Genomic DNA, 26450 nt, shown 5'->3' with positions numbered 1-26450 from the left:
GATACATGCAATACACAGATAATCCACCAGGGGGGAGGAATTCGTTCACCAGAGGCCTTTCCAGTGACACTACAAGACTGTCATTAATGAGGAAGGAGGCAGAACTTTCACAATTTTGAAAAGGAATTACCAATTTGTTAGAAATGTTTGTGTTATATTATGTTTTTGTTTGTTCAAGAATAATAATATTTGAGCATTGGGACCCGATGTTTCAAATATGATACAAAATTGAAACTCATACATAGAAATTGATATTTGGGAAAAAAATAAAAAATTTCGTTGTTCAAAACAACCAATAAAGGCTCCAGGTTTCAAAGAATTGGAATTTTCTGTCAATAATTTAATGGTTCAGGCTTTACAGGGTTAATGTCAGTGAGAAGATTTTAAGGAACTTTTATTGTTCATTCATTGAAGGCCTTTTAACATTTTCTTTCATCTGTTGGTTCAATGTTCTAACGCTGAAAGACAAGAACAGGCTGCATGCCATCGTAAAACCATGTTCCAGGATCATCAGAGTCAGACTAAGAGGCTTGTCTTCCCCCTGGGAGCTTCAGGTAGAGAGGAAAGCACAGACCATTATCAGGGATCCTTATCATGTGTTGTCTAAGAAGTTTGCTTTGATGCCTTCAGGCTGGTGTTACCACCTCAGAGGAGAACCAAAAGATATTCAAAATCTTCTATTCCTTCAGTTATCACACTTAAACTCTGACAGCAGTCATTTTAGTCATTTTATATGAGATTTTGTAACGTTAGCAGAACCTACAGGGTCTTTTAGCCTGCATTGGTATTTATTGATTAATTATTGTTGATTATTTAAAGCATTTATTGTAGTTGCCTTCCAATGATCTTGTATTTGTATACTGACTTATGTTTGTCACATTGTACTTTGAATGTTGACTGATGTCTGTGGTAAACTGCAAGTGAATTAACCGTATGAGATAAATAGTTTTCGGAATCTGACTGTTCCATTATCAAAATTGTCACTGTCTTGCATCCATAATTCATAAATAATAACCCATAATTGTGCAGCAGTAGTAGTAGTAGTAGTAGTAGTAGTAGTAGTAGTAGTAGTAGTAGTAGTGTAGTTCTATCATGTTTACATATTGTGTGTAAAAAGCTGTTACAGATTTCTTTAAATATAGCCTTAAAAAAGGTTGTTTGAATTTCCTTAAAGCTTTTTTATGGTAAAGTGTTGAATTTTATTGTTGATTAACATTTTAAAGATGAGATACATTTCTCCATCTGAGCATTTCTAACACAAAAACAAAGCATTACAAATAGGTGTTTGACTGCAGCATCTGTCAAGTCTATAACATTAATAGTTGTCTCTTCCTCAAGCGTTAAACATCAGCTTTTCCATTACTGTCAGCTGCTTTTCTTCTTCGGTGGTTTTTCCACAGTAGGGCTCCATATGGTCTCACTATTGCATCAAATTACTTAATAATAAATTGTTATTTCACTTGTTTATACACAATCCATTTTTCAACAACTTGCCCAAACCTGTTCTATGTGGGAGTAGACAAGACCTCCTCTAATACTTTCTAATCCTAGTTAATAACATCAGAAATATGTGCAGATTTAGAAATTGAAAAGCATGACTGGAATCTATGTATTCAGTGTAATAATCATTCACACAGAAGGAGGACTCTTCTAGTGTAGGGGTGTCAAAGTCATTTTAGTTCATGGGCCAGATTCAGCCAAATTTGATCTGAAGTGGGCTGAACCAGTAAAATAATAACATAATATATAAATAATGTCAACTCCAAACTTTTCTCTATGTTTTAGAGCGAAAAAAGTTAATTTGAAAAGGTTTACATCTACAAACTACCCTTTCAAAAGAAGGGAATAACATGAACAAACTGAAAAAAAAGTATAATTTTAACAATATTCTGTCTCAGTTTATCATTTACACATGTTCATTATAACTTACAGATCACACTGGATCTACAAATACACAAAACATTGAGTAACAGGCAGAATATTGTTAAAACTGTACTTACTTCTCTTATGATATTTCAGGTTATTAAATTTTTTTGTAAAATATAATTTGTTTTAGTGTAAATACATGAAAATATTTAATTTAACAAAGAGAAACATTTGAAGTTGACATTATTTATATGTTATTATGATAGTATTTTACTGGTTTGACCCACTTGAGATTGAATTGTTCTGAATGTGGAACCTGAACTAAAAGGATTGTTAATATTTTAGTATAATTTTTGCATTTGACAAATTCATCCCAAGGGCTGGACTGGACCCTTTGGTGGGCCGGATGTTTGACACCTGTGTTCTAGTGTGAAATATTTTCTGCCATTATAAAATTAAATTTCACTGATACAAAAGGAAAACAAGTTCCAATAGATAGAAAACCTTGAAGTGAACATAATACAAAAACCAACATGATTTAATTACAGCTTTATAGCAGCTGTAAAGTTATACTTTTACAAGTTGATTAATTTTCATTCATTTGTACTGAACAGCCATGAAATCCTGCAGGAAACTTTCAGTTAAATTATCAAACATATGAAGAAACTTTGGTTTTCTAAAACTAAAATCTCCAAATATTGATTCTGTGCAGTATTATTACAGCTCTATCTTACCTAGAAGTTATCTGGGCCAAAAAAACTGACCATAAATAAATTAAGAAATATAGAAATAAAAATATATATCTTGACTCTATATTTTCCCCAAAACATGATATGAATCTGAAATTATTCATTGCTGGTATATCAAAATTTTAAAGATTTCATAGTCCTCCTTCATTTAATGAGGACATTTGGCTCTGAGGCCCAAAATTCTAAACTGAAGGTGTAGTTTGGAGCTGATTTGTAGGATTTTTGAGGGCTCAGAAAGTTTTAATCAGAATTTTTCCACAGAATGACATAAGATGAACCGGGAGGTGTTCGGTGAGGTGGTACGAAATGAGGAATGAAGCTGTTATACATCTTTTCATCTGACCCTGGGGTAGATGTTAACTCAACAGTCAGCTTTAAAGGATGGGTTCATAGTTTATTCAGTCTATGCAATTGTCAGTTACCCACATGATAAATGATAATTGTTTTACTTGCTGTAATTGTTCCTTCTGTTCATTATTGCTGCTCCATTCATGATCCATTTTGCAGTCAACCTCTTGTGGGATAATACCCTTGTTGGATGCAACATGTATTTATAGGTTTATTGGGAGGCAATATGAGAGTTCGGCAGCATAGGCAAACAAAATAAAAACTGTGACTTTGGCATATACTGCCTTCATTTGTCACACTCTGAAATTATCTTCAGATGAAGTTTTAAATAACACAGCACTGACTAAAAACACTCAACCTTACACGGCCAATAGCAGTTGAAAAAATACTGAGCATTCACTGAGATTGTGATCGTGGTTAATGAGCTGTGTGTCAGAGTTAAGCTGCAAACTTGTAGCTGCTAATGACAACCAAACACGGAGAAACTGGTGGATATCTGCTACTGCTACTGCTGCTGCTGCTGCTTCAGGCACACATCAACGTTTCCCAAACTCATAAAAAAAAAACTTTTTTTGAGTTTTTGAAGTCTACTGTGAGAGTGTTTAAATATTTTCATTGTTTTCATTTGATTGAAAACACTGTTTATGTGTTGATGAATGAATGAATGCACCGTCATTTCATATCTATCTATCTATCTATCTATCTATCTATCTATCTATCTATCTATCTATCTATCTATCTAATGTAAAAAACACAATATAAACACCAACAAAGAAGATGCCTCAAGCAAATTATCAACATAAAGCAACCATGAGAGGCAAAAAAAATGTAAAGGGAAAATACGTTTAACAAAATATGTAAATTAGTATATACAGAAAAAAATAAAGTGAACTTATCCCTAAAGAAAATGTTTGCCTGTATTCTGTGTAGAAACTGTTGGGCTTAGTGTGTAACAGTGCCTTTTTGTGTACCAGAGTGTGTGTAGTGAGTAGAAGTGTGTGCTGCATACTCAGTCTGGTATGACGCCTGCAGGACGTTGCTGCCCTCATTGCTGGGTCCATTGGTCGGCCAACCAATCTGATGATACCGCGATGCAACCTGCTTTAGCACATAGTCCTGTTGGCACAGACAGTGTTAATTAAGAGGCAGCCAGCTGTCAGTGCAGTAGTCTATTCTGCTAATGTGAAGCTGTTACCAACTGTCAGACAGGCAGATTAACTGACTGAAAGACTGATTGTGAAAGTGATTGATTGATTGGTCGATTGTTTACACTGAACAGGCTGTATTCGTCTGTGCGGTCCAGCAGTTTGTCCAGCTGGTAGAGTGCTCGGCTGGCAGCGTGCCATGGAAGGAAGGACGTCTCCTCAGGCAAGTAGCCAATCAGCTGCAAGGAAACACCCTGTGGGAGGTACCCTGCCCTGAAAGAGAAATAGAGAGACAGACAAATATCAGATCATACATACATACATACACACATTATATATATATATATATATATATACACACACACACACACACAACCTGACCTTATATTGGATAAAAGTCAGGTGAAAAAATAAACAGCTTCCCAGAAATGTACTGTGACGATTACAACAGAAAAACAAGTGCCGTAAAAACCTTGGCAGACAGACATATCAAAAAATCATTACACTACTTTTTTCCATCTCTGCCAATTCATTTCACACTTTTGTGATGTCTCTATTTTTGGTAACTGGCATTTTCACTGGAAACACACTTATAGATTCAGGGTTATCTTATTCTCTTCAATAACAACCATCAAACACACCCTCAGACTGCAGAGATGCTTCTCACTGTCACTGCCACTTGTATGAATGAATGAACTGGAAGCATGTATTTTTGTGCATATTTTGAAATATCACATTAGAAAAGGCTGGAAAATGGAAAATGCCCATTTGAGTTAATGCATTTGATGGCTAATGGAAACACCTTATCTGGATAAATTCTTTTGTAGTTAACATTTCAGCTCTTTACTTAGATAAAAAATGAATAAATAATAGTGCAATGTCAATGGTAAATGCACCAGAATGCTGTCCCTCTTATACATATTATTTCTTATAGTTTATTTCCTGGAATTGTAACTTTTTTCCACTTCATTTGACACATCTAGCAACTGCTAAGTGGTTGCTTTGAACTAAACAGTTCGCTTAAAGCTTTGTTCTAGCAAAACAAAACAAACAAACAGAAAATAACAATTGTATTATTCTTTGATAATCAAAAATGTTTTCTTTATTTTGGCTTTTTGTCTTCTGAAACCTCATCTGACTCTGCACAATTTGGTTGGTGCAGAGTGAAGATCAGACACAGCTGCATTATGGGACATGAAGTCATGTCTGTGATGGTTTGATCTCTTAAATTTCAAATAGAAACCTCAGTCTGCATGTGTGTTTATGAATAACCTACATTATGAACTCTGTAAGAAAAACTTGAACTCTAAATGCCACCAGCGCTCCTCAGCACCCTGGGTGACATCCACCTCCTCATGAATATTAACAGTCTTCCTGTATGCATTCATTAACATTCATGATGTTTTGAGGGGAGGGAGGCACTCACCTGCTTCCTGAATTGACCTTCAGCTCCGCCCACACATCATGAATATTAATAATTAGTGTGGCTGAGGACAAAAAGTGAACTCAGAGTGTTGATGCAATGGGTTTTATTGTGATCACCGATGTTCAGCAGAGGCACGAAAGAAGAAACATGATTGATGAGAAACTGCTTTGGAGAAATTTATCAACTTTGGGAGAGCAGTGACCTTTACTGTGGAGCTGTCAATCAAAATGACTGACACATAGAGAGGAGGTGAAAGATTGAATGTTTTTTAATGTTTTATTATTGAGAGTTCATTTACAGAAACAGAGAGAGGCTCAGAGTGAGACAGACCTCAGCAGAAAGCTAATCTGTTTGAGATAAGACTCTAAGACTTTGAGCAGCTGAGAAACTCTAAACTCCAGACCATCATATTTCCATAATCTGCCTCATACGCAGCCCCACCAACCTCCACACATTCATCTTCATTCCCATCATGCACCTGGCCTGGTATGAGAAATTACCATAATCCATCCAGCCTGCAGAGACTTCCTGTTTACACCACACTGAACTGCTTATGAGACTAAACATGAAGGCACAGAGAAAAAGGGATGCTGGTATCCATAGCAACAGCATCTATCTCTTGATCCCCGTTTTTTTGGCCGTCATAGGTTTTCATTTGTCCATTCATCATCCATCTACCTGACCATCCATCATCTGTTCATCCATATCCACCTGCAGATGTAAACTGTCACATACACTGCTTGTGTCATCTGTTGTCATGGCAGCAGCTGTAAAAAATAAAATAAAAGCACTTCTTCTGGCTGTTTGTCAGTCTGTTACTGCAAACTTTAGATGGCCAGATTTAGGAAGTGGGACAAAATAGTGTGAGGCTGGAATCCAGAAGAAAATGCACATGGGAATGGTTAACAGTGTGTGTGTGTGTGTGTGTGTGTGTGTGTGTGTGTGTTCTGAACAGTTTATTCAGTAATGAGTAGTACAATCTATCACGAATGGCGCAAATTATTCTAGGGTCACAAGGGTAAGGGCAGCTTGTTACTTGTAATATGACAACTGTAAGTATAGGTTTAATGTCTCTTGGGAAACACTGCACTAATGCAGATCTGGTTGCAGCAACAGAAGGAGGAGTTGGGACATCCAGATTCTAGAGGACCACTGGTGAGGTAGATGCAGAGGGGAAGTGGAAAAAAAATGATAGCATGACCTTGAGCTGGTTAAATATTGTATGATTTTCAGCTCCCTTTTCTCCATACTTTGTCACACTGTGTTAAGTACAAAGATTGTGCTGTTCAGTGTTTTCCTGAAAACAGCTTGGGACAAACTTTTCACAGTGCCAGAAATTGGGATGACTATCTCACAGCATAAAATGACACTGATCAATACAGGATTTAGTTATGCATAAAATACCCTCCTCAACCTCTCCTTGCAAAACTGGCAGCCTAAAGTGGCCTCTTTTCCTGATCCACGTGGTTGAGCTTTCTCTGGTCTCTTCCTCCTCTTTAGTATTACCTTGGCTTTGTTGTTTGGCACATAATATTTGGCATATAATTCATCATCATAGTGCAGTTTATCTCCATCAGACTTGACAATGTGCCCAACTTTGTTATTTTGCAAGGTAAGGATTACAATAAATGTATACGATTACAGAAATGGAATAAAAAGCGATGTCTGTCTGTGATACACAGAATTTGTGGGTAAACCTGACCTGCATTATTAATCGTTTTAATCCAATATTGACAATAGAGCCACATTCCCACCTCCTCCTTCTGTGCCCCATGGAACTACAGTGCATTACAGTCAGTGGCTTGAGACAGTTATTTTCTGATCCCTTTTGAATTATGCCATCATTTGCTCATATGTTTGTCTATTTATGCTAATGTCACCAATGTTTAAGGTCTGTTTGTCAATGTTAACACATCTTTAGTGACTGTTATGCGTAATGATTTGTGTAATTAAAACAGGGTCAAATCATTATGGTTAGGAGCACACAGGAGGGGGTGGGACTTTGGCTCTCATTTGGCTCTATACATGAGGGAAACTTTATAAACTGTCCATGCCCCTGAGCTGTGGGGGAAAAAGGAAATGTGAGCACGTTCAGCAGCAGTGTTTCACTATATATATATATATATATATATATATATATATATATAGTATATCTACACATGAAGCCTTCTAACATTTATACCAAACTAAGAGTTTTAAAACCCTTGCTTGACTTCTTGTAGAGCCTCTTGGCCTTTTGGGAAAGTTATCTACTTCTGTACTCTTCCCATTAGCGACCTCAGGACCAGGGACAACTCAGGTGAAAATGTGGGCTGTGAAATTCAGCCACACAAGCCACGGTACGCTGAGGAGAACCACAGGCAGAAAAACGAGGGGGCAGAGGTTTTGGTGCAGCGGATATTGTGTGACTCCTTCGTCAGAGGTTGCAGGTTGCCTTTGATTTACCCCAACAAATTAAAATAACGTCCTGTGGAAATCAATATGCTAATAATGCATTCCTCTGGCATTTCAACTAAATTAACCAAAGTGGAGAAAACCCCCTCCCATCCACCACACACACACACACACACACACCCACACCCACACACACACACACACTCTGTTCTTACAGCGCCTGCTCCTGCTGCAGTTTTTAACTGTTACTCTCACTTGTTCCCTTCACAGAAAAGCAGGGCAGTGAAGAGATTATAGATTTTCAATTTTCCCCCGTTACAGTCTCAGTGTGTGAGTCTGTGTCTCTCCATGTGTTGTCGTCTTAACAAGCTCATTAACTCGTTAACATCGTTAAGGCCCAGTTAATTGTTTGTCCATTAGCCATTAGCAAGGCTCAGTGGAGAGCTAACGAGTGACTGCTGCAGTCACACATACACACACACACACACACACACATACACAACACTGAGACACACACAGGCACACACACCTACACACACACACACACACACACACACACAGAGGCGACATCCATCACTGTTTAAGCACATACTCACAGAGACACAGTCATTTATTACAGCTAAACAAGCTTCACAAGCAGCAACAAACATACACACATCTATACACACAACATACACACAGTCCTGCATCCACCAAACAGTATTAAATACAACATGGATTGCTCACATTTCAGCCTCTCTGTAACCAGAAGAAGAATCAACACTGCTAACATTAAATGTGAGATTACAGATGCCACAGACTGTTACCAAGGTAATTAGAGGGGTTAATAAATGGTACAGGAACATCTGTAGCATCTGCTTTTATTCAGACAGGCTTTCAGTTTCACTTCCTCTAACAGGTTAAAAGTGTATGAGTGCCTCATCTGACTCTGGTTAAGTGTTCTCTTGTCATCAGGAACTTATGGTGTATTTGGACAGATGATACCATTTCACATTAGGTTTCTGCAGTATCCACACTGGAAATGCTTCTGACTTATTATTTTTTTATCACTAACTTACAGTTATCCATAATTTAATTGTGCCTGCTTACACAATGGCAATAAAGTCTATTCTATTCTATTCTATTCTATTCTATGACCCAGATGATCAGTCCAACAGCAAATTAAGAAGTCAAACATAAGTGACAACAAAGATAAATAGTCAGATTTTTACATCACAGGCCTGCATTAATGTCATTCTGACATATTCATTGTAATTTCTGTGCGCAGGTTTTCAGCACAATGATGGATTTTTCTGATGTTTCAAATGTCCTTGATGTTTAGTATGACCTCAGAGAAAAAAACTTTTTAAATAGCAACCAGCTGTTTTTTTTTTTCCAAACGAAAATTTAAGAATATATTATATAAAAAAGTGTGAAAATACCCCGTTTGTAAGAAAACAACACTTGTCTTGTGGTGTCCTTTCTTCCTGAGCTCATCCAGGACGTCCTGATGGGTTTAATATCCCTGCTGCCAAGCTTTTTGTGTCAGCTGCCAAAAAAGTTCTTTCATCACTCAATGCAATGTCAAGACTAAAGTTTCGTAACATGATGGAGGATCTGCTGTTTTATGGAAACTTGATGTAATACGGCAACCAAGGTGATTGTGTGAAATGTCTTTATATCTTTATATCCTCATTTTTATTAGTGAGGCAGTGTCTTCATCTCTGTGACTGTCACAGTGGACGTATTCAAAAAAGGGTCATTTTTGAGATTTGTTTCTCACTAGAAATAACATTTGCAGTTATGTGTTTTTTGTACTGTGTGATGAGTGTTATGAGTCCATGGCATTTAATAATAATAATAATAATAATAATAATAAATCTATCTATCTATCTATCTATCTATCTATCTATCTATCTATCTATCTATCTATCTATCTATCTATCTATCTATCTCATGTAAGAAACACAATATAAACACCAACAAAGAAGATGCCTGAAGCAAATTATCAACATAAAACAACCATGAGAGGCAAAAAAACATGTAAAGGGAAAATACATTTAACCAATTATATAAATTCTATCTACCTACCTACCTACCTACCTACCTACCAATTGTGCAGGAGACACAAAACTTAATTTATTAGATTACTTTGATTAATTATTAGTTTTGAAGTTGTAGAATTTCAACTTTCAAATGTTTTACCTAAAATTATCATGAGATGGTCAAGAATAAAGAATTCTGAAGATACCAACGTATTGGATTCAAGAGATATGATTCAAATATATTTACACCAACAGGCCAATCCACTAGAGGGAGTAGTGAGTCACTCCACCAGCCATTGTGGGTAAAAAAAAAAACAAAAAAAAAAAACTAATGCCACTGGGCCTTTGACCAAAGCACCAGACACGACAAAATGGGAATGAGAACTGGTAAAAAAAAAAGAATAACTTTAAGTGTCAAAGAAAGTTACAAAGTGATCAAAGCTAGATGCACAGTTGCTGTTTTCATCACTGGACACATCTCTAAATGACAAAAAAGGAGTTTGATGATGAAATCCCAGCATTTGCTCTTCACAGGTGAATTTAATTGTGAGGCTTATGAAGGTATAAAGTTAATATAATGGTTATGTTACTGTGTTTGCTAAGCTCATCAGTTCAGAATAAACTGTGACAGTTCTGACCTTGTTTGGATCTTTTGTGCAGTTATAGACAACACAAACTGTCCAGACAACGGAGGTGATTAGTGGTTTTACTGTGGCTGTTAGAATTAAGCTAACAGAGGAGTAATAGAAACAATTGGACAAAACAGTGAACCTACATGAAGAGTTAAAGACACAGTGTTAATTTAAACTGGCTGTAAAAACAACCATCTGTGTTTTATTTGAAGGAGAAAACTTGATAAACCATAACACAGATGTGTGTAGCGTTAAAGTGCTTCACACTTCATTCAGTGAGTGATACAGTCTGTGGAGACATAGGGCCTGATTTACTAAGATTGCAAATAACGGGCACAAATTTGCTTGCTCGCGCTAAAAAATGCGTGTGCTATTGATTTGTGTGTCACAGGTGATCAACTAAGACTGCCTCCGCAAATGACAACAGGTGCAAAGTCCTGGAGACCATCCTATTTAAATGAGGATTTTACGTGGTTGTCGTCATGGAGACAGTACACTGAAAAAACTGCTCTGGGATACTCCAGCACTAATGGTAACAGTCCACTGGAATGATGCAGACGCATGGAAATGTAACATTGGAGGAGTTTAGTCAGAAGGTATTGCATGACTCCTCCTGGTGACTGGACCCAAATCATCCCCTAGTTCATCTAGAAATTCTAAAATGGCATTGCTGGGTAGGCCATATGTCTCAAATATTTTTTTCTTCCGTCATTCCAAAAATGTTGACGTAAGCAGAACAGATTCATTCTCTGCGTTGCCTTTGGTTGGGCCTATGTTGCCTCCTTGACACAACAACTGCTGCCTGTTTGTGCGGAGCTGTTCCAATTAAAACCTGCCTTTTAGACGTGCTAAATATAGATGCAAAATCAACTACCACAATCAGTTTCAGGTTTGGTAAATCACATTTTGCATGCTAAATAAATATTTGCATCTACTCTCAATAATTTTGCGTCTTCTGGCAGAAACGCCCATATTGCATATTCATTGAGGCTAACAGGCTAAATGGGTTGCACGAGCTATTTTGCCCATTTGAGAGACTCGGTGCGTCCTGTTGGTAGACGAGTCTGAACGTGTTTTGCGTGCGCAGTCAGGTTTGCGCACATTTTTACACAAGCAAACCTTTAGTAAACAGGCCCATAGTGTTAATTTACTTGTGGTTCTAGTAGCAGTGAATATGTTTTGCAACTTCCTCTTATTCTTGATAGTTTGGAATATCAGTACCTCACATAATCTTTTTAAGGCAATTTACAACCTTCAGCTGCCTAAATGAAATATTTGATTCTTTAATTTGCCACATTGGAGAAAGAGCTGAATATTTTCATTTATAGTTTTGAAATTGCTTGGAGATATCACTTTTTTGTGAGATTTTTATAAGCAATAATAATTGGTATGTTAAGCAAACGAAGTTACAGCTCTAATCAGACAAACTGATGAAACTGTGTCACCCCTCTTTGAAGCATCAGACCCTAAACTATAGCTCATATTCCATCCTGTGATTCAGGATGAAATGATGTTCTGTGTCGCCGTAGTGACAGATGTGAATTTAAATCAAAGCATCTTTTGCTGTCAGTGTGAATAATAATGGATCTGTATTTGTGCTTTTTTTTTTTTTTTTTTTTTTTTTTTTTTTTTTTGTACAGATGGAAGACTCCTGCTGAGCTCCTAACTCGTCCACACACATACACACACACACTCTCACTCACTCTGGAACAGAGGATGACAGTATGGTTGTCTCTAGCTGTTCTTCATTCAACATGACAGAGGACAGATGGCTCAGAGAGAGAGACAGAACAGAGATAGAGATGGGCTAGATTGAGTTATAGAGTTGGTGTCAGAGTAAATTTTGGTTACAGTGCTCAAAAAGCTTCAGGCTGAAAACATCACGATGAGGAACGACTCAGTGCTGTAGCTCTTTCACTCTCTGTGGCTGCAGCCTCACTGATTGCTCATTTATCACAGTCGTAGTCTGGCTCAGGTTGTTTTTCTTTCTTTCCACACAGTCCGTGAGCAGGTATTCTCCTCTGAGCGTAGCAACATGATTACTGAAAAATATATCCTCTACTTTGGACTAATCTGCAGCCATGGTGAGAGATTTAGACTGGTTGAACAAAATGCAAAAGCCACAATACAAATGTCAACTTCCTATTTTTAGTCCGTTGTGATGTGCTTAGATGTGGTTCATGTGCATGTCAACAGCAGGAGGACAGTCTGCATCCCCATGCCATTTTAGGTTGGAAAAAAAAAACCCCAGATTTCATCAACATCAACAGCAATTTATCCAAAGAAGCAACTTAGCCATAAATTATCACTGACAAAGAGTACAAATACTTTGTTACCTTACTTAAGTAGAAATTTAGGTTATCTATACTTTACTGGAGTAATTATTTTTCAGCCGACTTTTACTTCTACTCCTTACATTTTCACACAATTATCTGTACTTTCTACTCCTTTCATTTTAAAAATATCCTTGTTACTCCTATTTCATTTTAGCTTGTTTTCATTTTGGCTTGTCATTGTTCAAATAAAAAAAAAAACTTATCCAGATAAATGGCGTCATCTGGATAGAGTGAATTTGACTGTGGTTGGATGAGGAGTATAAACATATACCAGTCCAACACCCTATTGGTTTGTGACTTTTGCACCATTCCAATACTAATATTCAACTAGTCATCATATCTTCCGCTCCATGAAACACATGTTAATGCTCAGCAGGACACATATGGTTCTTTAATACATTTACATTGGACTAAAATATAATACATTTACATTGGACTAAAATGCCTTCATTTTCAATGGGCATGTATGCGGCTGAAACAGGTAGACTAGTGCCTTTTCATGGTTATCAGATATAACCATTTTGGACATTCAGAGGCTCCGTAGTTACCATGGAAACACTGTCATTTTCTGCAACATTGATTCATTGATAAAACCCATGTAGTTTGATAAACGGTAGTGGTTGCCACAGCAGACACATGTTTTTATGTTCAGTTAATGATGTATTTTGTTGACAATTTCACTTTTTCTTCAGTTTTTTCTGTTTTGACATAATAACCTTTGAATTTACTCTGAGCTTTTATGAACATCTACATGATTAGTAAATTAAATACAGGAAAAATATTGTCACTAAAAAATGGAAAATACAGATGATACTATAGAAAATAGTGATAAATCACTTAGGAAAGGTTAAATGTAGAGAAGCGATCTTTTGGAAGTTGCCACAAAGGGTTTAATTTAAGGGTTAAAATGTCTTAGACATGGCCAAGTCCCACCCCTTCAGGTTGTCCCACACAGAACCTTATTTTAGAAATGTAAATAAATTAAAAAATAAATGAAAATACTAGGTCTGTAAATTTTACATACATAAAATTTTCGGTTCGGTACGTTTTCGGTTTAGAAAGCCACGGTTCTTTTTTTTTTTTTTTTTTTTTTTGGTTCGGTACGGACAGAAAGAAAACCCCACAAAATGTCTTTATTGTATTTATTCTGAATTTTTGAACATTTTTCCCCTAAGTTTTGGAGACAATAGAGTATAGAAAAACAGGAGTAATATAATTCTGCTGCTATAAATCAAATAGAAAATAAAATAAATAACATATTACTAAATGTATTTTAAACATTAGTACTGCACTTTTCCCAGAAAGGTAGTTTTGAACAACCAACAAAAATCAAATCACAGTTCTGTCAGCTCACATTCTGCATAAAAATAATAACAAAAAAATTCCAACTGAAGTGCAACATTAACAAGAGGGCAAACTGCTATTTTCTTTTAACAAACTTATGAGCAACATGGATAACAAAATTAACCAAAGGGTGCGATTTTTGTTTTTTTTTCTTTTTTGGTCAGAGCAGGGGGGTGCATTAATATACGTGGGGGTGCAGTCCATAACTAACGCTGGGGTGAAACTTTACGTACTTTCAATGTCCAACTCCCGGGTTTCATTCCTCTATTATACAGCGTGTGTGTGTGACAAAGACACAGAGAGAATAAGTGTAAGTGTTTGAGAACTACTGGACATAGGCGGTTGTCTTTCACCTGAACCTGAACTGATCCCAAACAGGACTGTAATGATGGTGGAGGGTCTTCTGTCTCTTCCTTCCAGGTTGACATCATATTTGTTTTTTTGCTTTTTTTTTTTTACCTTATACCAGCTGCTATTTCGTATTTTGGGTCAATGTGCGCTCCTTCAATATGTTCATGTGGAACTTGCGCGGATTTAAAGTTCTGCATCGACCTAAATTAAATAATTAATTATTATTGACCTAATTAAATCATTGAACTAAATTAGTCCTGACCATACATATAAAACAACAAACACAAGTCCTTATCTCTGCTGGCTTAAATGCAAGCTCCAAGATGTTAACCACCCATTCATAAAATTCAGTCCACCAAAACAGACTTATCTGAGAGAGGCAGCTGCCTCATCAGTCCTGTTTAACAAACACACACTCCATATAGGAAATCAATTAAAAACAAACACACACACACAGAAACAATGGATTAGCCTGGACATACTGAGTGTTACACACTGGGTGAGAAAATGGGGAGAAGGAGATAATATTTACACGTTCACCAGATGGTAATGGACACTTTTGAAGAGAGCATCCCATAAACACGTGCACCTGTGTGTTTTCTTTAGCCAAGGGGATACTCACCTGGCCAGGTTGAAGGCGTCATCAATAAGGCCTGCCCTGTTCCCAACGGAGATGATCTAGGAGAGAGAGAAGAGGAAAACATGAAGACAGGAGGATGAGCAGCCTCTGCTTGTGTTATTGTCTGACTTCTAGTGTTTAAAAGGGTCTGATGTAAGATGTTTAGACTCCAAAATCACTCAATAAAACTAATAATGGCACCATTCAAGGCAGCGACGAGCTCAGCTCTCATGTTCTGCTAAGATTCTGGTTTTCATCAAAGGAGCCTTGTGGCTTTCAAGAAAATGATATAACAGCCTCAGTTCCCCATAAGAAATAGCTGTCTCAGAATAAATATAAACCAATGAAAATTGTATTAATTCTGAATCCAGCATAGATTAAATTGATATGAATCCTTTCAAAATGGGACTTTTGTCAGTAGCTAACACATTGTTTTACTGCTGGGCCTTTCCGTAGCATTACATCAGTTTGTCTCTGTCTGCTTTTGGTGCTCTGATTCTCCAAAAGGGCAGAGGACAACAAATATAACAAATCAGTCCAAATCACAGACATGGATGGGTGGACGGACAGACACAGACAGACAGACAGATACATAGTATATATGTTTACATTACAGGCATGCTGATAATATTATCATAAGACCTCTGTGTTTAGAGTGATGTAATTTGTTTGTGCAGGAGTTTTCACTTTGTACACTATAACCATGGCAGATTTACATGGGATTAAAAAACACAGATGACCTTTGGAATTATTCCAAATTAAAACAGATCACTTGGTAATGCTAGTTAAGTGGGAAACAGGACTTATGCCAGAAAGACACAAAACACATCTCAGTACCTGGGGATTGTTGTGGAGCTGCTGAATGAGCAGCTTCCAGTTCTGGAGGTCATAGTTCACGCGGAAGTAACCTGTCTGGTTGATGTTGCCAAGCAACCAGGTGTTATCATCCATCTCACCAATCCTGTGGGTTTCTGAGACAACAAATAAATAATGTATCAAAGTAGTGCTAACCTTAAAGCAGCATATGACTTTCATCATTAATTTTTCTTCAAATGTGTAAAACCCCAGTGATAGCCTATTTATCACTGATCCATTAGTCTGTCCGTGCTTCCACGCTCACGCAAGTCCAGGCTGAAAATGGCTCTATTCAGCTGTGCATATAACAACTGAAAGGGTTCTATCTGCACTTTTCTCTTTTACTTTATTTTAATTTATTATTATTTGTGTTTTACTGATTATGTTTTAATTGTGTGTTGTTAACTTGTCTCTTTTCCATTTTTGTAAAGCACTGTGAATTGCCCTGTGTATGAATTGTGCTATAGAAATAAATTTGCCTTGCCTTACTTCTTAAAGGTCAAATTAAATTACTCCATTACTTTTTAATGTATTATAAAAAACTATAAAAGAGACTGCTGAATCTGTCTCAAACTGTCTTTTGAATTGTTGATTAATATTACAGGCAAAAAGGTGGACTATTTCAGAAATTCATGATGACTTTGGTATAAGAGCACATTGATTTCATGTAAGATCTTACCTTGTTGCTAGTCAGAACATATGCATTAGTCTCTTTGAATCATTCATCTCACATCATGTGAACACCATATTGAAAAGAGCAGTTCAAGACCTTTACAACAAAAATCTGTGGGAATGTAGACTAAAAAAATGACAGTGGAAATGTTAAAGTAGGTGATTAGGTGTCAGGCACGTGCACGGACATTTTGGGGGGGGCGCTCAAACCCCCCCCAAAAAAGGTCAAAGCATAAACATTACATTAGTAATATACCACATTAGACCTCACCAGACTGTCATGTAGCTCAACTTAAGACCTACCTTCATTTCAATAATTACGATTTTAAATGAAACAAAATTAGTGAATTTGTCTAATTTGTAGAATAGTAAAACCTGTCTGTCTTTCTGTCTGCTTGCCTGTATCTCTCTCTCTCTCTCTCTCTTCATTAAATATGACAAATGCCCAGTAAACAGCTGAAAAAGGCTTTGAAACCACAGATATTGTGAGTTTTTTTTTTGTTTGTTTGTTTTTTAGGCAACATCGGGCCGGTAGCAACATAATGTTTTCAGCGGCGCTAATGTGATGGTTAATTTAGCACCAAACAACGTCAGGGGATTGTATGAACACTCATTACCTGTCTGTCTGATGCTGCGGGTCAGAGGAGAAGTAGGCTGCAGTGGTGTGGCCTGGTGTTCAGCACTGCATGAGCACTAAGTGGAGGAAGGAGGGAGGGAGGGGCGTGGTGGGGACTTGTGAGCAGGGCAGAATTCTCACAAGAACTCAAAACACATTTGGGGGGAATTGATGACAGAGAAAGTATTTTTTCTTCGTAAAGGTGGGGTGTGAGATGTCTTCCTGGAGCATGTTTTACTATATTGCTTAAAATCCCCTTCACAGCCTGATTACAACAATTAATTAAATGCTCTAACACAAAAATACCTGTGGAATGGATAGGACTGAAAAAACACCATCCAATCATTTTAACCAGACCATCGAAATAATTGAACAGTAATTTGTCTATCAAACTCAACTGCCATTTGTCCCTCCCCCCTCTGTGCATACCCCTCTTCGTGCATGAATCGTGCGTTCTCAGAGGTTTGGAACACTTGAACAGGAAACGAAGGCAGAGCCAGAGCTTGGCTATATTAGCCCTTTCATGCATAGTGGTCAGTACAGTGGACAGCTATTCTACAGAAGTTCTCTAGTTTATTCATGGATTTTGTTGTTTTAGTTCCATATCAGTCAACACATTGGACGCTCATGCATCATCTCATCCACTGCAATTCATACCATTACTGTAACTTTGCTGTTCTTGATAAACCTGATCTGCAGTGACATGTTTGAGTGGAAATCAAATGCGTGTTATTAGACTGTAATTAATGTAATTTTTTAAAACAAAAGTTGTAGTTTTTTTGTATATTATCTCCATGAAGTGAGTTTTGACTAGTATTAGAGTATGATAAAATGTGAGAAAACATCAGATTAGCAGCATTAAAAATGTTTTTATTTCATAGATTTCACACAGTATGTCAGTAAATACATGTTTCTTTGCTTCAAAAATTAAACGCCTAGTGTCCAGCTGCAACTCCATGAAAAACAGGTTCATATATTTTTTTTTTTCCAATCACATTGTTTTTTTAATGCCTAAAGAGGAATAAAAACACTCAGGAAAAATTCACATAATTCATGCATGAAAGGGTTAGTTATATTAGGATGGAAAATTCACCGGCAAACTGTTTTGTCACTAACATAAATCACTAGGAAATGTAACGTTAGTCAGATAGGTGTGAACTGGGGCTGTTCTGTAAGAGCGGGGGTGTTGGAGAAGACTGAGTGAGGTATGCATGGATCGGGGCTGGAGTCAGGGCCGTGCAAATTGTTGCTGTGCAGCGCTCGTGAAGCCTCGAGAAAAAGCATTGTGTGCCAGTACTTTGGAGGCGTGGCTTTGGGGGGATGTCTGAAGAAAGGGGTTTAGACTTTTGAATTGAGTATTTTCAAAATGTAGTTTGCTCGAACCGTTTTTCTAAGATCTCATACCCCATCTTTAAATATTGATGAATGAAGAAGCAATTGGGCTCCAGCAGAAAGGGCACTTTTCTCATCCAAGGCAAAAGGGCAGGTGTTTGAGCACCACTAGGGGTCTATCTGTGCAGGTGCCTGTTAGATGGGACTGACTGAACCCAGTCACCAAACCTGACCGCAGAATATTAGAGGTAAAGAATATAAATGCCACAATCTTCCCCCTACTTTTAACACCTGGCATGACAACAGGGAAGCTTGTGATAGCGGCAGCATCACTGCCTCTCAGAGGAAAACACCTTTCTCTGTTGTAAAATTAGGTTGTGAGCTTTAGTAGAACAGTTTGAACAATGCACAGACTTTGTGCAAAAAAACCAGGTGAGGAAAACAAGAAAATAGCTGTTGACCCGAATCTGGCCTACTTCCCTAACTTCTTCCTTCTGGTTCAAATTAAACTGTCTTGAAGTCTTGATCTCATAGCCTTGCTTTTCTGGACCCTGTAAGTAGGGTGAGGCCCCACTTTAGATCAGAAATTAAACTGCCCAAAGTTGTTGATGAACACTAGAAGTAAAGGCTTGTTTCTTTTTTGTTTTTTTTTCCATGGAGTATAACTTGAGAGAGCTTTACCCACAAAAAGAGTATTATATCCTGCTAACGTCTTTAAACAAAAGTAGAAAATTTAGATAAAAAGCATTACAAAAAGGAGTAAATCTACTATACACAAAATGAGTTAGATTTGAAGATTAGTTCTGAAATAATGAGCTAAAAAATAAAGCTTTCTTTCCACTACTTGTAAACCTCAGAAAAAATTAAAAGAAAAGAAAACATGCAAAGAAGTATAAAAGACAAGTGTTGGGTTAAACATTGAACATCATTCTTATGGTCCTATAATGAGCAGCAGTATTGTACCTGTTTTGTTGTTGACCCAGATGAGACTCTCTGAACAAACTGTGGATGCATTTCCCAGGGCGACCGTCAATGGCACCTGCCACTGTAAACTATGGAGAAGGAGAACGATGTCAGTAATTGTCAGTAGAACTGGATTGGGTTTTATTGCCTCAGTTATCAGAGGGAGAGACATTGGAGAGAGACTGAGAGTGATGGCCAACCACGATCTTTCAACATCAGTCAGCTGTAAAATGGAGTGCCGACTGTTACAGAGAGAGAAAAAGACAAAAAGTGAGAGTGTAATAGCGCCAGCAGTCACTGGACATCAGTCAAGTGGAAGTGGATGAGGGTTATTGCCTTTCTGTGAAAGCGGGAAAGGTTAAATATGCTGTCCAGTGAAAGCAGTGTGTGGTTAGACTGTTGATTTTTACATTTTCAGACCCTCAAAAACATCGTTGCACCTTGGGTGTTGGAATACGTTTCTTCCTGAGGCTCATAAATCCATTTTAGATGATCTGAAAACAGCATCTTCACTGAGTTAAAACAAACCAATGTTTCTTTCCTAACGTTTTAAAGATAAATACTGTAGTTTACATTTTGCAGCAGTATAGACAGCATGATGTGGGAGGTCTGAATCAGCTCAGAGAAAAGAGTAAAAGAAAAATGTTGATTAAATATTAATGTTTAATAGTTCAAATGTACCACAGTCTTGTACAATGGGAGTAAAATCCATTATGTAGATGCCAGAGTCAAAATGTATTTGGACCTGGCCAAGCGAAAGTGAACATCAGGGTTAATTTATTTTTTCTCTAGAACAGTAGCTTTGATTACTCAGCATGAAAGACATATCTACAGTTTCTAAAACTGTGATTATTTAATTTGTACCTGAATTACAACTGGATGTATGAGAAAATATATGAGAATACAGTGTAAATTAAGAACAGTGAAGGTTATAAATGAATGTATACAGTATACATTCAGAATGTAAATAACAATGTGTAAATAAATATGTTAGATTAGGTTAGGTTAGTTTATTGCAGACACAGACATAATACAAAACATATGGGAAAAAATAAATAAATAAACAATACACAAATAAAAAAATCAAACAATAGAAAAATAATAATAATAATGATAAACAATACACAAAAAAATCAAATAATAGAAAAAAAAAAGAAATGTTCAAATATATGTGCGTGTCTAATCTTATATTTCACAATAATCAAATACTATAATGATATTGAATGGTATTATATTATAATAAAATCAGAAGAAAGATGTGTATTAAATATAGCAATGAAACATATGTGGCTGAAGACTGATCATTTCATCAGTATCTTAATAAAATCTTTGATTATTATTCTGATGCATCACACTGAACACCTCACTCCATTACTTTTTTGGATTCTCACTCCGTTACCAAGAATTAACATCTTTTAAAACTAAAATAAAAATTATACCAGTTTCATTTTTGGATATTATGTACTGTCATATATTAAGAAAAGTGTGGTATGCTAAATATTTGCACTTTTTGGTATTTTTTCAAAACCTTGAACAACTGCTATATATTTTTCCTCACTCCGTTACTTTGTCATTGATAAAAAATCCTGTTTTTGTTAAATATTTGGTTATTATTCCTTAATGGCATGTTAAAGTACTTCCTTAGACCTACATTTTGAGCTATTACGGTTGCTGCTAAATACATTTTTAAAAACAGATATGGAATAATTAGTATTGCTGCACAGCGCTTTCTTACTCCGTTACTCACTTGGCCAGGCCCATTTCTTAACAAAATCCACAAAAAAGTTACATAATTGAATTTTAAAAATGATCATATTAATGTACTCATAAAGTGATGCTTTACAGTATAATGATACATTCATTAGTTAATTGAAATATGGAGTTCAGTTTCTTTCTTTCTTTCTTTCTTTCTTTCTTTTTTTTTGAGACAAAAAGACTATCAAAAGATGTCATGGGACCAAAACCTTCAGCTGTATAAAAGTTCGATTCTGTTGTATAATATCTAGTCTTTCATGAAAACACAGACAAAGGCTTAAAGAAACATAAGTATGTTTTTTTCTCTGTTGTAGCTCAGTGATTCCCAGCTGATCTATCCTCCAGGTCCAGACTTTCTCCCAGACATCGTCAAATCCACATTTTCACCAAACTAACATTGATTTAGTTTTATTTACAAAATAAGAACTATAGCAAGACAATGGGGATGACAATAGATTAAAAAACAAACATTTAAATGAATAAAAGCACTAGCAGTTCTATGAGGTCACAAAATCTCACGATGAAGACTTTTTATGTCTTCTTGAGATGCACTAAAGGCTCATTTCTGCTCTACTTTAAAGATGCAGACGGATACAGATGGAGCGTTCTGTCTGTCCTCTGCTTACATTCCACACGCAATTCTGTCTGTTTTCTGGGAACTTGTGGATATGTACCCAGACAGAGAATATGGAGCTGTACCACTGGGAACAGTGGAGGCAGTGTTGAGATTTGAAGAGAATAATTTCCATAAATTGCAGAACTTTTCAAAGCATGACTGTATGAGTTAGTGAAAAACTACTGCCATATATGACAACCACCCTTCTAAACACCAACATTATTATCCACATTAGTAAAACCTCCTCTGACGTGGGCATGTTGACCAGTATGTTAATTAAGAGCAGCACCCTCTGGTGGATTGATTGAGAAATGCGTATTCCAATGCACTGGACACACAGAAGTATGAAGGCAGGGACACATGACAACGTTAGAACTGGACGTACCTATTTATGTATGTAAAGTGAACATAAATGAGCCCTGAGAGTAGACCCATGTTGTACTCCTCTGACTGACCCAAAAAACATTACATTCATAATATTTTGTTGGAGCTTTAGTTTTGATAGTGGGACACATTCATTGTGGCATCATTTATGCCACAAAAGGCTTTTATAACATTAAAATTATATCATATTTCCATCCATAGCTGCATTCATTTCTGCCCAAATTTCATATTAGTGATACGTCGGACAACTGTGTAAAGTCTTCTCCAGCCCATTGCAAAGATTCTCATTGGGGTTCAGGCCTGGTCTCTGTGGTGGTAAATCTATGTGTGAAATGATGTCTCGTGCTCCCTGAACCACTCAATTTGAACCTGATGAGTCCTCACATTGTCATCGTGTAATATGTCTGTACCATCAGGGAAGAAAAATATATGATCATCCAGTATATTCAGGTAGTCAGCTGACCTCATTTCTCATTTTATGGACACATAACATCACTGAAACTAGACCTGACCAACTGATTAACTGTCCTTATACAAATAGAAAAAGGCTGTGATCATTTGCCAGATTCACTGTAGTTGGGGGTGGGGATCTCCCTTTTTCTTTATAACAGGGTTTGAAAATATGATCTTCCCCTCTGGCTGAGGTAACTACTGTAATATGTATCCACTGTGACATCTTTCCTTCCACTTCCTTCAGTCCCAGTCATGTAGATGATGTTGAAACAAAATACAAAGAAGAGTTCTTGAATCCTGGCAACAGCAGAGCCTTTTGAAATGCAGAGGAGACGCTTCACTGTTTTATATTGTGGGAGGTGCTCAGAAATTAAAGATTAAAAATGAACAAAATGGACTGACATTTCTAAGCAAAGCATTCTCTGTACCGCTGCAAGTCAAAAGAAATTCTCCTGTGCAAAGTAAAAATGTTTAAACAAGTTATCTGTGGTAAAATATTCAAAAATAACCTAAAGGTATTAGCAGTGTTTAGAAAAAAAAGCACAAAAAAATACAATCCTGACGTTCGGTTAAAGATATCAGTGTATGGTAGATATGAACTGGATTTTTTCACAGCCACAGGCCAAAGTGTCAGTGTGAATATATGTGACCACTAGAGGGAGTAGTGAGTCAAAGCCAGTAAGAAAGTTATGAAAAATAGAGGCATTGTTGTTTTCACCACTGGACACAGATCTAAATGGGAAAAAAAATTGCATTTTGATGCTTTACTTGCAGCGTTTCTTCTACTTCAGTGAGTTTGATTATGAATCTTATGAAGGTAATTAACCATGTTATGTTAGCTATGTTCGCTGTTTGTTGATCTACAGTTCAGACTAAATTATGGCAATTCCTACCAATCAAAATGGAACTTACTGCAGTTATTGACACCACAAACTATTTGAAACTGAGGTGATTTGTGGTTTTACAGTGTTTTCTGTCTAAAAACAGAGTGAAACTAACAGCTATAATGTAAGTAATCAGCTGGTGCAGTACAAGAAAAATATAGGATGCACTATCAATTTTAGTGAATATCTGAGATTTTGTGTAAAGGATAAATCCTGATGATGCCATAATACAGATATATGTAAATTCCAAGCCTCATAGTTGACTCAGTGAGTCATACAGTCAGTGGATAGATATAGTCTTGGTGCAGTGATAGCTGTGGGTGTTCTGTTCTGGTATTTCCATCTGATGTTGACAGTTGAATTAAATCTTGAATGTTAAAACAATGTCTCCTTTAAGACACGAGGTTTTGATCACATGCTTGTGTAGTTAGCATTTGAATTGTGTGCATTATGTGTCTGTTTACCAATGTTAGAAGTGATGTTAACAATCTGAGGATTATCATGGCATTTCAACATTCTGTTGCTGACTCACATGCTTGTCACTAATATAGATTAGACAAGGTTTTTATTTAATGTTGTTTTGATGGTGGAAGAGTCACAAATGTATGTCTTTTGCATGTATTAGATAAGTGTGTACATTTGTGCAACACAAATACGTGAAATTCTGTGTGATTAATGTGGTAGTGAAAATTTATTTTTAATGTTTTGTGTCATCTAGGACAGTGGTTCTCAAACTTTTTACAGTGTATTACCTCCTGAAATATACTTTTAAGCCAAGTACCCCCAACTCTCGCTTCAGCATTTTTGATTGAAAAAAATGAGGCAAAATTTTTTCCTATGTCAAAGATGTCTGTTTATATTTTCAAAACTTTGTAAACAAACAACATATATTTAACTGATACATGAAAAAATAATACACTTTTTAAAGTAAATTTTGTGTGCAAAACATGAAGTGAAAAGTGCCCTCTTCCACTGATTACAAAAATAAATAAATAGGTCATTAATTAATGAATGAACCTTTCATCAACAAAAATGTTCTTAAATGTTACCAAAGCTTAAACAAGATGATGGACAATAAAACTATTACATGAATGTATTTATTGTGTATTATATTTCAGCACTAATTCTCATTATTTATTTTGTATTCAGATGACTTATTTAATGTAGTTTTCAAAAAAAATTTCAAGTACCCCCCCTTGGGAGCCCTCCGATCTAGAAGACATTCAAAGAACAGCACTGAAGGCATCCTGTTGGACAGATCAAGAAGCCCTGAACTACATTAGGGTACAGTTGACAAAACCCAACTTTAAAGTGTAAATCTCTCCCTTGGGTGAAGAGCCAATGAACAAAGTTGAGTCCACTCCACTGTCAAACAACTCTAACATGGCGGTGGACATTCAAAACAAGTAAGTTACAGAGAAAACTGGAATAAAAATGTTTTCACTCCAGCTAGAGGAGTCAGTTGATTCCCAGGTTAATGGTCTTTGCCAAACACATCAGCGGCCAGCGGATGAAGGAGTTCCTGCTCAGAGTGGTGGAGACTAATTTGTGTGGCCTCAAACTGGAAAAGATTGGAATTTGCAACCGTGGTGCCAGGAGCATGACAGTGTGCAGGTCTGGTTTCATGGCTCATGTTCATGGAGTGGTCCTAAATGTGAGTGACACATTGTATTATCCACAGGGAACTTTGGGCCGGCAAAGCAGCTGCTCTTTGATATGATTGGGATTGAATTAAATTAATCAAAACACAACCACTGCTATTAAGGCTTTTCACAGAACTGGAGCCGGACAAAGGCCTTCTGTTCATTCACTGTGAGGGCAGAGCTCTGCACAGAATGAGGTCACAGCCTACCTCAACAATAAAGACCCGAACCATGCCAAGGAGATCAAAGCCCTGTCCACACAAAGAGAGTTTCGGTTGTATCCGCAAAAGTTTTGTATCAGATAGGTCTTTCATTCTCATGAAACCAGCGTTTTCAGTCACTGAAACTGCAATTTTTGAAACCAGGTCCCAGAGTGGATGAATTTGAAGACGCTGACATCGTCTGTATGACTAAACCGCATTTTTTCTAAAACAATGATGTCATAGCCCCACCTCTTTAACCTTTCACCCCGGAAGCAAGACGCAACTTCCCAACAACAACAATGGCAGCTATTGAGCTTATTGGAAATACTGAATCAAAATCTTCAGCTACTCTTTCATTACAACGAGCAATAAACAACCATAGCTAACAATATGCACTACATGTTCTTGGATCTACCGCAGAGAGGGGTAACCAGGTGGTAATATTGGATCAGAGCCGGTAGAACCAAGTAAGCTTTATGTGCATCCTTCTTGTCGTCTTCTCCGTTTTTTGCAAGAGTATTACAACACCTGGCATTTGTACTACCTAATTTTCAGTCGTTTTCAGTCATTTTCAGTGGTTTTGTGTGAACGCAGATATTTCCTGAAACGACTCCGTGTTTACAGAGCACTTTTTAGAAAACAACAAAGAAAAAGATCAGATAGGAAAAGATGTGGTTTCATGTGGACATGGCCCAAGGATAGGATTTGCCTTACTTGTGGATATTTTCAACAACCTGAACACAAGCCTTTCAGGAAAAGTGAACAGTTTGTTGGAGTTCATTGGTTCACTGTATGGCTCAGACTGCAGTCCCATCTGCCTTTAGTAAAAATGGAAATGTT

General features: G+C 36.8%; 1 protein-coding gene across 1 annotated transcript in view; it reads right to left on the bottom strand.

Moving 5' to 3' along the window:
- LOC115429709 (thyrotropin-releasing hormone-degrading ectoenzyme) overlaps positions 1–26450 on the bottom strand; it is a 265248-nt gene that overhangs the window by 28280 nt on the left and 210518 nt on the right. Inside the window, exons 11-15 of the mRNA XM_030149384.1 lie at positions 19673–19761; positions 16072–16205; positions 15238–15293; positions 4234–4381; positions 3973–4079 (exon numbers count right to left, since the gene is read on the bottom strand). Of these exons, the coding sequence (XP_030005244.1) occupies positions 3973–4079; positions 4234–4381; positions 15238–15293; positions 16072–16205; positions 19673–19761 (534 nt within the window). The remainder of the gene's footprint in view (positions 1–3972; positions 4080–4233; positions 4382–15237; positions 15294–16071; positions 16206–19672; positions 19762–26450) is intronic.

Source organism: Sphaeramia orbicularis, chromosome 12, assembly GCF_902148855.1.
Source record: "Sphaeramia orbicularis chromosome 12, fSphaOr1.1, whole genome shotgun sequence".
NCBI lineage: Eukaryota > Metazoa > Chordata > Actinopteri > Kurtiformes > Apogonidae > Sphaeramia > Sphaeramia orbicularis.
The sequence above is the reverse complement of the archived record's forward strand: the minus strand, read 5'-3'. Positions and strand labels throughout refer to the sequence as shown.